Here is a 19,156-nt window from a genome sequence, read left to right as displayed (position 1 = left end):
GGTCTTGCATAGTATGCACCACTTTGGGGATGGGGAGGCTCTGAATGGTAACATGCTATTATTTTCTTTTATTTTGCTCCATACACAAGCGAATTATAAGTGAGAGCTAAATACCGACGGATTATTTTCAAGACAGGTCGTCTAAAATATGGTATAATTTGAACAAAAGCAATTTGTTGTATGAGTATTGACTAGCCGATGAATAAATAATGTTGGTTTTTGTATTCTCCTGGTACATGTAAATATCAGAATCATGTACAATCTCTATCAATTAAATGCAACCATATTGCAGAATAAACAACTTGAGTCCATACATTACAATCTGAATGCTATTCAGTCCTGTACATTAATTATTTCATGGAGAATATCTTTCACTATGATTATTATAACCAGGCAGTTGTTATGTTATAACCAAATTAAAAAGGATTTAAATGACATGTCAAGAATGTAAAATAAATGCTGATATAATAATTAGTTATTTAATACATAAATTAAATATTATATTCTATTATAATATTATAATGCAATATGAAAAGCTTTCCATGTTCCTTTTGTCATTGTCTCTTGTGTTTGTTCCGTTGTGTTTTGTATTGTCTATGATCACAGAACAAATTACCTTTCATTTTTTTCTCTGGTGAAGCCAGTCTTAAAGCCGTATGGGCTTGTTCGGCTTCTCCAGACACAACTGCATTAGATTTTGTTCGCATCTGTATTTTTTTTGTCTTGTTTCCACCTGTATGCATTGTGTGAATAAATCTGAATCTGAAATAATTTTGTTGCATGTTGATTTATATACCAACACATTTACTTTGTATACTATGTAATTTCTATAATATATGACAGAAACACTAGTAGAGTGTAGGATATTGACTTAAATAAACATTATATTTATTGTTTTCTTTATTTGTTAATTTGTTTTATTCATTTTTAAATAAATTGCACGTTGTAATGACTTACAAAATAATATATTCAAAACAAATACTTTTGATTAAAATTTCTGGCATAGTGCAACCAATTTATTTATGCCTAAACTAAAAGCAAGCTCTAAAAAACGTAGCTTTTTTATATCGAGGTGCAACCTATTGGAATGCATACAATTTTGACAAAAAAGAAAATTGGAAAATTCCATATCGCACTTTCCAAAGTGATGTTACAAATGATTAAAAATTAAAAATAAATTGAAAATTTAATAATAATAATAATTGAAATAACAATAAAAGTAATAATAATAATAATCAAAATAATAAATAATGTATTTGTAATAATAATAATAATCAAAATAATAAATAATGTATTTGTAAATGATTTTCAACTTAATGTAATGAATTTTGAATGTTTTGTAATTGAATTTCTTTAACTTCATGTATTTATATTTAAAATGTTTTATATAAATTTTATCTTGATCATGTGGAAGAACGATTATTTAATTGAACAAGATTATTTGTACATTTTGTGCTTTTATTATCGAGTTGAAATAAAGTTTATATATATAAATACACTAATATATGGATATGTTTACAAATTTATTGTTGAAATAATTATTTTTTAATTTAGGAATTTATCATGGCCAGTGGGTTGGAGGAATGCGTCATGGTTACGGTATTAGGAACAGTGTTCCATACGGTATGGCGTCAATAGTGAGACCAGCTTTGCGTACATCACTCACATCATTACGTAGCGAACATGAAAACGGTACGGTCACAGTCTCAGAAAATTTTGGTCAGCGAGGTGGATTTGTGTTGGATGTGTCCGACACTGAAACATCGGACGCTGAAAGCTGGTCGGCCTCTATAAACCGTAGTGGAAGCTTAAAGCGCACTTTCATTGATGGACTTCGCTTAAAACGAAATAGGAAAAAGAGGGATAGAAGTGCGGACTCAAGTATAACCACGCAAAGTGACTCTGGTGTGTCATCTACAAGTAGGGGTACTAGTAGGGGTAGGTCTGCCATACTTAAACAAGATTCATTAAAAAGCAGCGAAAGTGCGGCTAGTACCAGTTCTGTGCAATCAGCTTCAGTTTACGATAGCGATCTGAATTGCTTGCACGACGAAGAAGCAGCACATGATGTTACTGAGGTTTACATTGGCGAGTGGAGTAAAGATAAGAGGACTGGTTACGGTATTAGTCAGCGCTCTGATGGTTTATGCTACATAGGAGAATGGCAGTCAAACAAACGTCATGGCTACGGAATATTAACGCATCCCGATGGACACCTGGATGAAGGGAAATGGAAGCATAATATGCTTGTAGCATCTGGTAAAAAAAAACTGTTTATGGGATCAAAAAAGATCTCGGAGAGAGTTGAACGTGCTAAACAACTTGCCAATCAAGCAATGAATCTCGCAAGACAGAAAGCGGATTTGGCCATTTCACGGTAAGACTTAAACACATTTATACTATTTATGTGTTTAATATTATTCAAAGTTTTGATGAAAAAAAATATAATGGGATAATTATGCACATTGGTGAATTTAATAATAAAAATTCATAATTTTCAAATCTTACCATATTCTTAGGCTCAATTGGAGATGAGGTAGGGAAGGGAGATGAAGTGTTTTTTGTAATTGCAAATTATTAGAAATATGAAAAGGAATTGAGAATCAACATAATTCAAGTCCTTTTTATTTCCTATCTTAAGATAATGTGCACATCCCATTAAAAATATATGCAAATTAAACTATTGTCCTATGATTGATATTCCACACACTTGAATATTATGTTACAAATGGTTAAAAATTAAAGATGCATATAACGCACACAGCTTGAATTATAATAAGTTGGCTATAATAGGCTGCAGATATTATAAAGACAGCTTGCTGAAATCATGACAAATGCTGATGCTGTCACAAAATATTAATGATGATTTAGCATAGAGATTCTCCTTCATATCCCTAGTTGGTTGTGTTTATGTAAATGAGGTTCTGTCTGCATAACAGCAAATTATAGGATGTATATCCCCTGGATGTTTTCATTTTCACTGACAGAAGTATGAATGCAAGCTCAACATGTAATTATGATACGGTCACATGCTGATGTCACAGGTCCTTCATATCGCTAGTCAGTTGTATTTATGCAAATGAGTCTCTCTGCTTAACAGCTAATTAGGTTGTAGAAATCAGGATGTTTTCATTTTCACCAACATATAAGAATTAATACAAGCTCAACATGTAATTATGATACAGTCACATGATAATGCCACAGATCCTTTATATCCCTAGTCGGTTGTGTTTATGTAAATGAGGCTCTCTTCATATTAGTCAATTATAGGATATATAGATCCCCAGGATGTTTTCATTTTCACCAACATGTAAGGATAAATGAAAGCTCAACATGTAATTATGATACGGTCACATGGTAATGCCACTTTGATATACTGACTCATAAATCTTAATAATCCATGTTTGAATATTTCCCTGTGCGCAAATCCGTTCACGAACCGCTCAGCTACGAGAGTGATCAGTGGAACTTGTGAAAACACATGTTTGTGTATACTGTATGCAATTCGTTGGCTGAACTCTGGTTGATATGCTTGAGATTAATCGTATTAGAACTGCAAAGTTGATGATGACGGTAATCAATTTTTAATCAGAAAATGATTGGTTCAATTCTTGAAAATGAAAGTGTCTGGAATGTCCTCTTCCTTTCTCCCCCGTGTCTCATGAGACCAAGGTTATTTCTAATCAGGTTAATTTTTTTTTATCTGCTTTTGGTTTGGTGACTGAAAAACAATATCCACATACAGACCATCATTATTGATTATCATGAAATGATTTTTTTATGTTTATCCCTTTAAAATTGTTTTTCATTGTACAGCAGTTTAATGGGTAATCTTGTTTTGTTCCAACAGTACTCTTTTTCATCAATACATGAATAAATTCATTTAGTACTACATATTTCTCAGACAGTTCGGAGGCATCAATCAGTAGCGGTTACATTCATGTAAAACAGTGAATTAAAAAAAATGCATTTTGAATATACAGGACAAATAGTATACAAATTAAAACAAGTTTTCCCAGAAACGATATATCGCTGCAATATGACTCCCATGTAAATTTAACACAAATACAAGTAACAAGCTAGTTCTTCTAATCAGTATAGAGTTTCGAGATATCATTATGACTGAAACATTACCACGTCTAATTGCCATTGGATATCGTGTCAGCGTGTGATCGGGTTGCGTTTTATCCAATACATCAATTTCTTATCTATTATTCCACTTTTTTACAAAAGTCTTAAGACATTGAGTTAGAGTGCAGTTTTATTTCCCATGTGGCTGTTCTCTCTGCATACGTACTCGAAACTCATCTATTGTTACATTGTTCTTGATGGAAACGATAAATGACGTGTTTGTGTGTCTCTCTAAGAGCCGGCACATTCACTTTCAAAATCAGAAGCGTGAGATTTACTGGTGTTTTCATTAATTACAGAAACACCTCTGAAAGCTTTTTACAATGACTTCATCGAAAATTTGTTGATTTTATAAGCATCCGCTGGAATTATATTCAAATTTGTATGTTACTAGTTGCATTATTATAGATATTAATGTTAATAATGGCACCGTCAATTGTGATATTAATAATGCGTTATCCAATACTAGATCATTAAGGAAGGGAACGACGATGATATTGATGATAATGTTAATGGTAGTGATGATAATAGTAGCAATGTTAATGATGTGATGATGATGATAATAGTAATGATATTGATATTGATAATAATGATAATGAGGATAATGATAATAATAGTGATGTTGTGGTGATAATGATGATGATGTTAATGATGTGATGATGATGATGATAGTAATAATGATAATGTTAAGGGTAGTGATGATGATGATGGTGATTATGTGATAATGATGATGATACTTCTGCATGCTGCTGCTGATATGATGATGATGCCAATGATAATGGGAATAATGATGATGAAGACGGTAGACATGTAGTGATCAGTATCTATTTTTGTTTTAAAATCTTGAAGCTTTTTCAGTGAATCCATAACTACTATCAGTTCGTAAATTTACCCACCGATTTAATTGAATGCAGATATTTAAAGCCTAGTATACTGATCCATCATATAATATAAAAATATGAAAATCTACCATCTCGCCATCACTGAGCAATTTACTAGTCTCGGGAAAATGCCATAAAAGTCAAGATATGAGAGGAATGAGTAGCCTAGCTTAAATTAAATTGAAATTAATCGAATACTAAACTACAAAATGTTGGTCTACAGTGATCAATGCAAGAAAAGGTCCTTAATTTGCATGAGGATAATGAGCGTTTGGTTTTATTCAAATCATTGTTTTTGGATTTATGAATGTAATTGAGGCAGGCCGGGTAATGAGTTCACCATGGCAACAAATCAATAAGCACTGTGTAGTTGTTTGTGGCAAGATTTGATTTATTTAATGCATGTGTTCACCTCTCACAATTGACTCACTTGGTATATTAAGACTTAATAGTTAACTTTTATAATAATATTTCACAAGGCATCCATTGTTGAATGTAGTAATGTACATATCAGAATTTATTATAACTCCAATGTTTTATATTAGCTAGTGATAAATTGGTATATATTTAAAGGACAATATCTATGTATTCAATAGTGTAGATTAAAAATATTATGGTACTGGAAAAGGCAATGCTATGGCAAATGATGGCTAGTTCTCAGTTGGGATTCAAATTGATAAGCAGAATTTTAAATAATAACAATTTTAGTCAACTTATATGGTGCATATAGTATGAATGTCACTTCAAAAATTGACAAGGCCATTTTATTCAATGTTTTGCTTTTATTTAAGCATCATCAGGAATAATACATATACATACACGAGACAAAATTATATACAGTACAAGTTACCAGAAATCCTAATTAATATGTAATTATTTATCCTAATGGTTATTTATGGTACTTATTGTATATTAAGCAATAAAATGTTTTAGGAACTTCGCTAATTAAAAAATTTAATTCAAATATATTACAGAGAAACAAATACAATTTTTATTGAAGTTCAAAGAAAAGTAGATAGGACTATATTACGACACATCTTGCGCTAATAATGTCTCTCTGTTTACATTTGTAAAAGACAGGCACTATATGTAACATCTCACTTTACATTAAAAAGCTACTCAGAATTCATGATCAATTAGTGAGATCAATATTTTGACACAATTATCCAGAAAATAATCTTTAAAAGCAATTGGAATTCTGTCCTGTCAGATTTAACCAATAATTTCTGATCAGCCTTCAAGGAAGTAGGACATTGTCTGACTTTTTAATGCTCTGGCCACACCATCAATTTTTATGTGACAATTCATGAGTTTGTCACATGGACAGGATGATGTCACATCACAGGTATTTGTCACATAAAACTTGAGTGTGGACAGGACCTAAATTAGTAATAGACATGGAGATAAATGTCACATATCTTGTAGTATGTATGTATCTATGTCCGTAGAGTATGTCACATGATGTGACATACCGTATAGACATGATGATGTCATATCACACCCATGGGTGTAGTTTTTTGTCACCAAAACTTCATAGTATGAACAAAACACAGAAAGACAAATATGTTTCTTCAGGATATAAAATGAAGTCTACACAAGTATTGTCTGTTAAATCTGCCAGGCACAGAGATGAAGAGCATTTGAGGATGTTAACATTTTTAATTGCATTAATGTGGCTGCACTATATAAATTATCGCGTCTTTATTATACTTTCAATCTTCTTAGTTCACTATAGTAAAATCGATTTCAGAAATATTTGCAAATTCCTTATATGATACTCTATTATATACAGTACCATTGTCATTTTATTGGCCTATGTAATTTTAATCACAAACATACTCATAAATAGATTGGAACTATAATATGTATGCATATTATACATACCGGTAATCATAAGCACATCTCGGATTCTATTTTATGATGTAAAACTAATTATCACATTTTCCATTGAATACATTTTTATTTACCAAAAACTGTAACTTAAACCTCTGTCTGTCTAGGCCTACTTCATGTACTCGTTATTACAGTGTAATATTTCAACATCTGCGCTGATGAAGATTGATGTAAGAATGATACAACATATGGCATTTATTAAAATATGATTTTGAAAGTAAAAGATGAAACTCCATAGATCTACTGGTACCTATTTTCAAATATCATTATGCATTGAGAATTCTCAAATGGCAAACTACTTTCAGCTTCACATAGACAAATAAGGAGAGTAAATTCTTTCTATATTATAACTAAAGACATTAGGCAAAACTTTCTTTATACCTTGTTTAGCAAACCCACCGTCCGCCAATAATGATGATATCAAATTATTTGCTAAATATAAAAACAAAATTTTATTTTTCTTTTTTTCCCACCCTCAGGGGTGGTGCTAGTAAAGGGCAGGGGATTAAGCTCCCCCGTCGGTCTGGTGGCTCCCCTCCCCCCACATCAGCCAAAGCTTGTCGGACCAAAAAAAATAAGGGGTCTAGTTTTCCTATCCCAGTACTGTACTGCCTACGCCAAGCCAAATCTGTCTCAGCTATCACTTCGTCTGGGTCTGATCAGTCAAGCAGAACATCTAGAAGTCACAATTTTTTTTTTAAATCTTGTTTTGGGAGAAGGGGACACATACCCACCCCCGGCTCGGACCTTCAGTCCCCCTTAAATTATATCCTAGAGCATCCCTGCCTCCCCTGCCCCCCCTCCCCCTCCTCGGATGATCTTTAAAAAAAATAAGTTCGGAATACAAGGCATAAAAAAAGGCCTCGCCTAAGTTTCCGGTAATATTATATTTGCTTTAAAATTTGGACGTATTCAGGGTATTCGTTTCCCTCCCAAATTAAACTACTACAAATTTTCTTATTGGAATAGATTCAACAAATTTCAAAATGCAATCAAGATACTCTGTTCACACCACCTTTATGGTTTTTTCCTCTGAGTAGGTACAGTACCCCAGTCATAGTCCACACACCTTTTTAAAAAAACTCCTGTTTTCCGTGATTAGAAAATATGTTTTGGCTTATTACTAGGAATTTCATATATTATTCATAATTTCTGATAAATGCAAAGATGTGACTGTGTGATATTGAATAAAGCGGTGATCGTGTATTAAGTCGTGGTATCTGCATCTGTGTGAAAATGTACATTGCATGAGAGTTTGTATGGAAATCACTACTCAAAAAATGACTTACTACTCTTAAACTAATAATTAATGATTGGTGATTTTGTTTATGCCTTCACTATTGTCATAGTAAACCTTCCGTTGAATGTTCAGTGCAGGACATTGTTTATAACAATTGTCTATAAATGAACTTTATGGTTTTGTGTACGTGTGGCTCTATTGCTATTGCTAGCATCTATGCAATGAAATGCTGTTTTATTGATTAAGGCTAATTACCGGTTGTTCAACCTCGGCCTCAGGAATGATGCGCTATTAGACTTTTTGGTGAAGTGCCAATCATACTGGAGATTATTATAGGGTGCTATATTAAAAACCTATGTTATTATTATTATTATTTATTACTATTATTATCATTATTATTATTATTATTATTTATTATTATAATTATTATGAGAGATATCTAAAGCTCGGTTTCCATAGAATCGCTTACCCTATCGGTTAGGAATGTTGAACCTGGTTCAACTTTTCCGCTTTGCCTTGCAGACAAATCGGAGTGCCTTCCCGATTTGTTTGTATCCAATTGCATGTGTGTTGTTTTTGATGATGGAGCAAGGTTACTTTACTGTTTGGGTTCATCCTATTCCTTTCTCCTGGCAAAGTTGTACTTGAAATCTGCGTATACATTCTCACATAATAATGCAACCGCGTATACGACGACCCCCAAGTTTGAGAAGAGTTTTGGACGATATTTGTATGCCAGACGTATAAGACGACCCCCTTGTTTCACTGTCCTACTTTTTGCTGCTCTTTATCCGGGTTTTGAGACTGCTTAAAAATCTAGCCAAATGTAGGGCTAATCTTCCAAATAATACCAATTTATGGGCTTTTAAATGGTTATCAAAATCTTATTTCCCCCCATTTAAAATTGCATTCAGTTAGGAGCTTCATTTCAGTAGTAAATTTGCGTGTTACAGACGATAGGCACATAAGACGAACATAATAAAAAATTGTATGTGTTGCGCGTATAAGACGATCCCCTGTTATTCGATCTTAATTTGTTATTTTAAGCCTCGTCTTATATGCGAGAATATACGGTTTATTAACCACGATGCATGAGGTGAGTGATGGTTTACAGTGAACCCTAGAATTAGTCCAATGTCCTTTATTTTGTAAAGGCACTTTATTTGGGCAACACAACCATTTTTTCGCTTAATTTTTTCATTCCAATTAATTTTAAAAAAATTTATACTACAGTATACTAGATTTAGTTGGCAGCACATCTAAAAAATATTTTTATAAATAACAAAACACATGTTACTAAAATTATATGTGTGGTGTACTTAAAGTTATTACATTTTATAATACTTCCCTTTGTTTATTATCCCTCATTAGCCTATATGCTGCACCATTAGCACCTTTCATCTGAAAATCTTGGTTGTTGCCATGGTTATAAAGTATGTTCTTAATCGTCAAATCTGATGGGTTGATGTCTTAGGCATGTGCGGTGGAGCGTGGATTATTGGGTCATTTTCTTTAGTAATTATTAGCAACTGATTAGCATAATGATGAGAGAGCTTCATTGGCAACCTGACATCTACAATCACACTTCCATATTTGGTTCATTCTATAGATTCCTGGCCAGTGAGGGCAGTATAACTAGATAACAAAATAATACCAATAGTGGCTATTTTTAGATATTGTACTGATATATCATTCCTTAATTATACCAATATTTATTGTGATTATTAATTAATTATTATATTATTATTAATAATATTATTTTCATGACATAGTTAATATAAAAACATTCCCTAATTATATTCAGTATTTTAATATATATTTTTTATTAGTTATAGTGTTATAAAGTAATACTGTAAAATCAGCTATTATTTATCATATTTATTATTAATATTATTATTTTATCATCATGATCATTAATATAAGTAATTAATTAACTGTCATTGGTCATATAATGTTTTATACTTTTTCCAACATTAACATTTAAAAATTATTTGCCTATTCTAATTATTATTATAACTGAAGTTGTTTTAATAATGTGAAAATTTAATTAATATTCAAATACTGTGTGATAAGAAAAAATCTCAAGAGATGCAAGATCATTGTGTTAACTCTGTATAATTAACTAACCAGCTGAAAGGTCAAAGAACAGATCTGCACCAAGGATCTTATGTCAGCAAGTCACATGACCTTATCACAGCGGAACCGAACAACATAGTAACATGATCTTAATATCGAAGCATCCTAAGGCGTCTGATGTGTAAATGCGACCTAGACTTTTGTCATTCCTACTGATACATGTGATTATTCCATCAAGTATGCTAATTAAATAAGTCACATTAGGGGGCTTCAGTTACAGCCCCGCTCTCATATGACACGCTTATTTAACACTTGAACGCTTCCCCTTAAGCTTGCTGTTACAGTTGCCACTAAATGTAGAGATTGTGAGAATAAATAATGGTTTTGACACTCTACGAAGATTTAACCATGGAGGTATACCTCCATGATTTAACTAAAGAGCGTTTGAAAATTCTTTGCATCCTACTGCCATCTAACAATCTGATAGCAGAAAGGTTATAGGTCATTGTTGTTTTCTATGTTCAAATGCTAATATACCATCCATGTAGCAATTTTTATTTACTAGCATTAACAAACCCAGGTTTTTTTTTTTAGATAATTGAGCTGGTAATTAAGGATTAGTGAATGGCCAAGGCTCAAGCGATTATCTGTGTAAAAATTAATATATGATGGAATTAATTTTATTCAGTCAACAAGGGATAGAGCATCTAAATCAAATGGAAAATTCTAAAACATAAAACTTGCTAATGAAGAAAATGTTAAGAAATAATAATCTACTAGCATAATAATTTTAATCTTCATTATAATTGTATTGATTCTTATCATCTTAATAATTATCATTATCAACATCATTACCATCCCCATCATGATCTTCATTAATATAGGTGTCACAATCATCAACAGCATCTTCATTTTTATCACCTCCATAATCATCATTAGGCCTACTAGCATTGATATTTTTTTTACAATTACTATAAGAATAAGCATATTCTTATTTGATTTTATTTCAGTCCATATCAAACAGCGGGAAGCCCGCCTTTAAGAGAATGAAATACACGGAACAATGACAATTATGATGAAATACAGTACAAAACAAATTACCCAGATTAAAGAAGTCCATAAAAGCCTTTAAAAAATAACAAACAACTTTTAATTTTTCTGAGTTTATAATAATCCTAATAGTCAATCAATAGTTCTTCTATCAGAAAGAGAAATTAAACATAACAATTATGATGGTTTGTATAGGGCACTAATACATTCTTAAGTATGAAACTCTTTTGTAGAAAAGGTTACAGGAAAGTCAAATAATTCAGAGAGCAACCATCAGCACTGCGCCTTTTGGCAGCTTTCTAAACTCGTGATTGAGTTTTAATGACATAATGTGTCTGCGAAAAAAATCTTTGATGAGATGTCGACTTACGGATTAAAAAAAGAGCATTTATTGCTGTAATAGATTTACGAGTTTTACAATGATATTATTATTCATGTGGAAAATATGAGTCACAATTGTATGTACTGTAATGATACTTAATTCCCTTGGTAACTTTATACCATTGATTAAAGGTAGTTAGACACGATTTGTTGAAGAAGCCCTCCCACGCCTTTACATTAAAGCACTGCGTCATGGTGTATCGTTTATTCTAAGCATCAACACACCAGGCACATGAGGCTACCCACTGTATCAGTGAGAAATCATGGTTATCACATTTTTAAGCATAACTGCAGGCTCATTTGAAAAACATGTGGTACTGTCACTCTAACGCCATTAATGTTCACATTTTATTTCAGAGCGGCTTACGCAAAAGAGAAAGCTGAACAAGCAGACATAGCATCCACTCATGCAAGAGAGGAATCGACACACGCCAATCTACGGGCAAAGGAACTGACTGCTAATCTACCCAGTAAAGGTTCACTGAAATTCTATTATTTATGGCTTTGCACAACCAAATGTAAAATTGATATTTTTAAGTCGTTAAAGAAAAGCTCATTGCATTAAAAAAAAAATTAAATTTTATCCCTAAGGACTGAACAAGCAGATTACATTAATCTTGCGATACATATATTTTGCTGCATTCACTAGCGAGACAAATATTATAAGATTAATATAAAACATTTTTAAGAAATGTCTCAGGTGATATGTAGTAGGCAAATGTATTTGCAAATACAATTTTATTGCCCCACCTCTTCCTATAAAATTACTTTTCAAATGTATTTTCACAAGAAACGTATACAGACAACACAAAAATACAAATTGAAATTAGTTTGTATATTGTTTATAATTTTGTATAGAGTATATTTAGTTATTAAATGTTGAAAGAATTTTATTTTAATTATTAATCAAAAGTAAATTAATTGCTTATCACTTTTTTATTTTACAATTTTACAGGAGAAGATAATTCTAGCGTGAGGTATGATCGTAAAAAAAGCTTCTTTGGTCGCACTCTTGGCAATTTGGATCGGTTTGATCGGAAGAGCCATATGCGAGGAACAATTATTAAACAGAAAGAAGGACATTTACACGAGCGCCAACATGATACGGGAAACCAAGACTGGGAAAGGCATAATGGCTCTGCCCACGCTGAAAAACACCTCACAGATAGTTATGGAATGTCCTCATCAAGTCAACATTCTCCGTCACTAGATAGGAGAAGAGATATTCATGCACCGATGCCTAACGGATACCACCATTCGCTTCGAGAACCCCACTTAGACGACCATTATAGTTTCAGCTCGCACGATGCGCATAGCGATCAGATGTCCGACTACCATTATAAAGGATATGGTGATAGTCGATCAGTCGAACTGACACCGGACTCCGGTATTAGTACAATGTCTGACACAGAACGATTTATGTCAGGGCCAGAACTGAGGCGCAGTGCTGTTCGACGACAGCTGACACGTCAAGGCGGATTGGACGATCATCGACTGAACCATGACGATTATCAGCCATTTGACGCTAAGGAATTTTTTTATGAGGAAGACTCTCCGACTCTAACACCCCCGCCTGAAAAAGAGCAAACGAAACAGAAAAAGAAAGTTAAAGCAAAGTCCAAATCGTTTGATCTTCATTTATTACATGAAATTCCACCCGGTCACTACCGTAGTTTTCAAGGCAAGTTTCCATCAACGTGTGGTATCAAGTATATACCAAAGGAGCCAAGCTTGGAGGAGGAAGAGCCGGTAGATCCCGAATTAGACCAAGAGGCAGCGTTAGCTGTACACACTACAAAGGTCAGTTTACTTCTTCTCTACTGTATAAATCTGTTGCAGCTAATACAATTTTCTCGCATGCAGACATGGCAGAATCTTTTTGTGTATGTGCACATTATTTTCAGTACATGTTTTGTTTCACAACATGTACTGGAAATTAGGCATGCATGGTTGGCAGAGGCAAGCCAGCAGGGAAGGGGGTCTGAGGGAAATTACCTTCCCAAACCGTACAATCTCTACCCATGAACCCCATTGGGGATGCAATTTCGGAACCCTGACTGAGGCTGTAGACAGACCCTGGTCCGGATCCCTTGTTGGACTTGAGGTCAGGGCTTCAATCCCTCGCTGTGAATCTTGTTAGTGTCCTTGAGCAAGGCACTTTATCTGCATTGCTTCTGTCCACCCAGGAGTATAAATGTGCACTTTATGGGGTTGACTGCCATTGTGCTGATATGGTAGCAATTTGACTCAATGATAAAAAAAAGTCCCTACAAGGAAAAGCGCTATACAAGCAACCAATAACCAAATACATTTACATATATTAACTTATAAATAGCTTGTTTTCGTTTTTTTGTTTTTTTTTACAGAAATGGTCTGCCAGTGGTCCTATGGTTGTTTTGGTACTTATACTAAATGTTGGTTTCACAGTGCTTTTTTCACAACTCTTCCAATTAGATGATGTTACTAACTGGCTAAAGTGGTCACAGTGAAATCCAGTTTTTATACTTGAATCTTAGTTATATCTAATCCAAATTAGATATATCCAGTTTAATCCAGTTTAATCATCTCTGGTCCATTTGTATGAAATCCATTTTCAACTTAAATCTCAAATCCGGTAACACCTCCGCTCTAGTTGAGTAAACCACTCTAATCAAACCTATATGAATCTCCATTATACGCCATCTGTATGATTATTACCTGAATTATACTATATCATGTATTTCAATCAATTTTATTTACTTTCCACATCACATTCAAATAATATCCTTGTTAGTGTGTGTGTGTAATGTTTGCTGTACATAATGAAGTATGCTGATTACTGCTACAGTACAATGGGAATTGTACCATGAAGTGAATTATTTAAAATATGAACAAAATATACTAAAAATCTAACTGGTTTGAGGTTAGCAGACATCTTCATAGCGCAATTAACAACAAAATATTCAAAATTTTTAAATTTCGGAAGTATATGTCTTCTAAACTGAAATGTATGATAGATATCGTGGATTGTTACAAGTAAGGTACATTCTAATATAATGTAGTATTTTGTATGTACAGTAAGTGGGATGGAATGCTATACACGGTCTGTAGACGGTCATAATGGTTTAGGCAGCTATATTTGGTCTATAAATTTAGACCATTGTTATACCGTAGTCTAATCAGCAGGACCTGCAAGGAGGAGTCTATAATTTAGTGATATATTATTCGATAAATGTGGCTTCCGATGAATATTTTTCTTTTTAAAATGTATAAAGCCACTTTCATTATGATCCACATATTTAAAATTTATAATAAGTTTGCTTTTAAAAAAAGGTATTAGAAACTTATTTTTCGTTACTTTCGCAAATGAGCTTTACATGCAAATATGTACAGTTGCGATCAAAAAGAAAAGTCGGCATGGGATGACTCTATTTTTCAGTACTCGCCACAGTACTTCTCATGACTGTTTCATTGCAATGGTTTTACAAGGGTGACTATCATTAGATCATCTATAACTGACTATACTGTACAACAGGCTGTTGAAGACCGTTTTATAGCAATCTGCCCCTAAAGTCTATTATCATCTTGATATAAACATAACCTTGTAGTTTATACATCTTATACAATTTGTATTCAGTGGTTGAATCCATGCACCCCTCGGCTATATCGAACATTGATTTAACGTTTTTTTTTTTAATCTCCTCACTAGCTATGTTTGGAGGCCAGTTCCCCTTATCTGTTAAAGCTCCTATTATTTAAATTAAGCTAATTTTGCTAACCAATGCTTCCTAAAATTTATCTCCAGTAGTTTAGAAATACCAACATTTTTATATAAACATTTGAAAAAATAACTGGCCTTAATTAAAAATTGTCTTGTGTATGGTTTATTAAATTATGTTGCATAATTATAGTTGTCCTATCTAATAAACTTTCATTTGAATTTCTCACTGTTTATATTAAAAGTTGGTAATTTATAATCTTTCAATTGAGAGAAGATATTGTCTTCTGCAACAGACATTAAATTATTCTCTTTTTTTTTTTTGCAAGACCTTTAAATTTTCTGGCAGTGAATTTGAGGATTTTTGTAATAAGTAAAAACTTTGTAAATTAGTGAAAACCTAAAGGTCTTCTTTGAAGTTGATAAGTTGATTAATTCTTTGTAAGTGAGCAATTTAATGCTTTGATTGAGTGTTTGCAGTTTTCCAATTTTTTAAATTTATTCTTTCATTTATTGTTACTACAGACATAATCTAGTGCAGCATTAAATCATGTATATAGAAAAAAAACAACACAACAGTAATGTTACTGGCTTGAGCGCAGCTTATCTAAGATATTTTTGGACGATTTTTTGCATGGTTTTTTATTGTTGGCACAAGATTGCAGTTTTTAACTTGTAGAATAGAGAGTAGATATATAAATAGGTTAGCTAATTAAGAATAATTTTATATATGAAATGTTTAATGTACATATGCCATTTATATTTTACCACATTTCTTTATGGCCGAAAATTGTGGGTTTTATTTAATGAAGAAACTTAAATTATGAATTCACGATAAAGATACATTTCAAAGAAGGATTTGTTTTAGGAATTGTTAGAAATATACTTTATAAAACAAATGACATTTTGGAATAAACATATTATTTGGTATAAATTTAATATTCAAACTGCCCCAGAGTGCCCCTTTTTAATATTTATAAATTATTGGGCATATCATAGGTTATATATTTAATATGAAGTGTAGCCTATGTTGCTTTAAATGGAGAAAGTCATAAAAATGATAATTAATTAAAAAGTTATTAAAGCAGGAAATTAAATAGTTGAGTGTTTACCCTTGAAGTTTAAGGGAAATATATTTTTCAATTGTGTTATACAAAAAAAATAGATTTATAATCAATCATGAACTTAGCTTTGCTTCCGACAGGCAGAGATGAACGATATGGAGGATAACTGTTGTTTAGAACGCTGTGACACAGGTAAAAGCCATGAAATACAATAATTGGGTTCAGAGATGTGGGATTCGAGTCACATGGATTTTTAATGATCGTTTAACTTGTTGCTACATAAATTTCATATTCTCTGTGTAGCTAGAGATATGTGTTGGATTTGCAGTGAAATACCTATTAACCAACAGAATATTTAGAATAATATGTAATTTTTTATTATTTAAAATCTATTAACAAGATTTTATATGCCTGTGATCAGAAAATATGACTTAAAAAATAATTTGGATAATGGTGAGCAAAAATATAGGAGTTGGGCTCATGTAAAAAAGTAGTGATACTGATAATATAATATGGGTGGTGTTATTTGAGTACTCTGGATTGTACATTTCACAAAATCTATGATCATATCTCATAATGTAACAAATGACTAAATGATCATATGATGTGATATGATATATATGTTTTATTATATATGGTTATATCACATAATATATGATCACATCACACCATATATGATATAGTATCATATATGATATTACATGGTCATATTACATAATATATGATCATCTTGAACTATACATATGCATTGCAGTATCTACAATCATATCACATCATATATGATTACATTACATCATCTGTGACCATATCTACAATCACATCAAAGCATATAATGGCCATATTATAATGGATGCATTATGGCCATTTCACACTATCTTGTCATATATTCCAGACATATGATGATATATGACATATGGTCACACACCATTTTGATAAAATCACAACCTATGGACAAAATGATCACACTACTGTATATCATGATTTGTTGATCATACAACAACTTGTGATCATTTATGATCGCACTGCTGTACAGCGTATGATTGTTATCACATAGTCTATCGTATCACATAATCTATTATCACATTATTTGTGATCATGATCCTATCACATAGTTGTAGCAATGAGGTGACTGTTATTACTTGTAACAGAAAATATACAAAATTATGTCATGGGTAGGCCTAATGGACTTTATCAGTAGCTAATTTATCAATTATTAAATTATTTAGAATAGTTTTCATATAATTTTATATTTATAATTTTATCAGTTTTATGATCAAATACATTTTGTATTTATATGATAATTATTATTATTTTTTATTATTTACAATCATAATTTATGTATCTATGATAATTTAATATTAACATGTATAAATAGAATGATTTTATGTTCAACAAACATTGTGTTTCATTTATTAGATTTACTATAATTATTATTTATGATTTATATTTATTTTGTAAGTATGTTTTAAGCTAGCCAGACAGTAGTGAGTTTACAATGAGAATGAATTGAGGTGTGTTTGCTCGCTGGCTGTTCCTATAGGTCTGATAACCCCATCTGCCAGGTTATCCACCCATCAGACAACCCTCCCCCTGCCAGGAAATCAGTCACTAAAGACTGTCTTCATCGTATCTTCTGTTCTCCTCTGTATTGTTTATATACCGAGTGCAAAAATAGGAAGGATTCGGTATTTTTGAGGACTTGATCATTCTCAGGAGTAAAAGTCAGACTGCTGTCGACAGGCTACGTTATCGATAAATCGGTGCTATAAATAGATAATAAAAAAAATAACAAAACAAGATATAATTATTTGAATTTTAGATCTTTCAGGAAAAAAACGTACGATCTCACTAGTGATACGATTGATGTATCGTCGACAAGATGTTATTTATACATTGTTTGTGTGCAATAGTTAAAATGTGCTTCAGACACCGTACGATTGCCTTGAAATGTAGAGTGCATTACCCTTTTCTTTTTAAATTATATTTCTCCCTATTTATTTCCATGTTATATATATATAATTTATCGCCTAATATTTGTAATTTGATTACTTAAGATAACAAGATCTCTGTAGATGAGTTTTGTAAATAGCAATCTGGAGCTAGGTGGTCAGGGTATATTTTGTGACATCTTAGAAATGTTTATGTTGTGTATTTAATTTAACCATGTCAACTTGAAATGATTCCTCCTTTTTCACTGTATTGTTTCGCTTCAGATGTAGTTCGGAATGTAGGTTTAGTGTGCAAATGTGTTGAGATTGGCTAGGTTTTTCAAAGTTATTAATAAATGTAATGGAAAATAATGTCAATATTTTTGTTTTGCTTCTGTCTGATGCAGTGGCGTACCAGAAAATTTCTGTGGGGGGGGGGGGGGGGGGTGGGAAGCAGTGTGGGTCTGTGATATGTGGGGGAGCAAGTGTTCTGATCGAAGCGGAGAACCAAATGCTGGGGGCCAGGGGCCGCGAAATCGCCCGGCCTGGGTCTAGGGGCGAAGCCCCTGAAAAAATATTACAATACGGCTATGTAAATGGCTATCTTATGTGACCTTAGCCCGTTTGCTCTCAAATAATCATGTATAAATCAAGTGAAATTTCTATGGAATTAAAGAATCAAAATGAACATCATATTGTTTTATAGCCGTTTATTAATTATACAGAACATTTTAAAAAATGATGAAACTATTGTATTTTGTATCTTAATACGAATTACAGTTAAATTTAAGAAACATGAATAACCAGGAACGGGA

At 32.4% G+C, this 19,156-nt stretch overlaps 1 protein-coding gene across 2 annotated transcripts in view; it reads left to right on the top strand.

The window, feature by feature from the left end:
- Nucleotides 1-18,719, top strand: part of LOC117123491 (junctophilin-1-like) — a 34,107-nt gene extending 15,388 nt beyond the window's left edge. Inside the window, exons 3-6 of one of the 2 annotated variants that reach the window (XM_033269438.1) lie at nt 1,555-2,377; nt 12,010-12,122; nt 12,608-13,452; nt 14,019-18,719. In XM_033269438.1, coding sequence (XP_033125329.1) covers nt 1,555-2,377; nt 12,010-12,122; nt 12,608-13,452; nt 14,019-14,141 — 1,904 coding nt within the window. In that variant the 3' untranslated portion in view covers nt 14,142-18,719. Of the gene's footprint in view, nt 1-1,554; nt 2,378-12,009; nt 12,129-12,607; nt 13,453-14,018 lie in introns of both variants that reach the window. The other variant, XM_033269437.1, reaches the window with a different exon arrangement.
- Nucleotides 18,720-19,156: the final 437 nt, after the last annotated feature.

The sequence above is a fragment of the Anneissia japonica genome, unplaced genomic scaffold, assembly GCF_011630105.1.
Source record: "Anneissia japonica isolate Jap-2015-1 unplaced genomic scaffold, ASM1163010v1 scaffold287717_len1600092_cov198, whole genome shotgun sequence".
NCBI classification, from domain to species: domain Eukaryota; kingdom Metazoa; phylum Echinodermata; class Crinoidea; order Comatulida; family Comatulidae; genus Anneissia; species Anneissia japonica.
The sequence above is the reverse complement of the archived record's forward strand: the minus strand, read 5'-3'. Positions and strand labels throughout refer to the sequence as shown.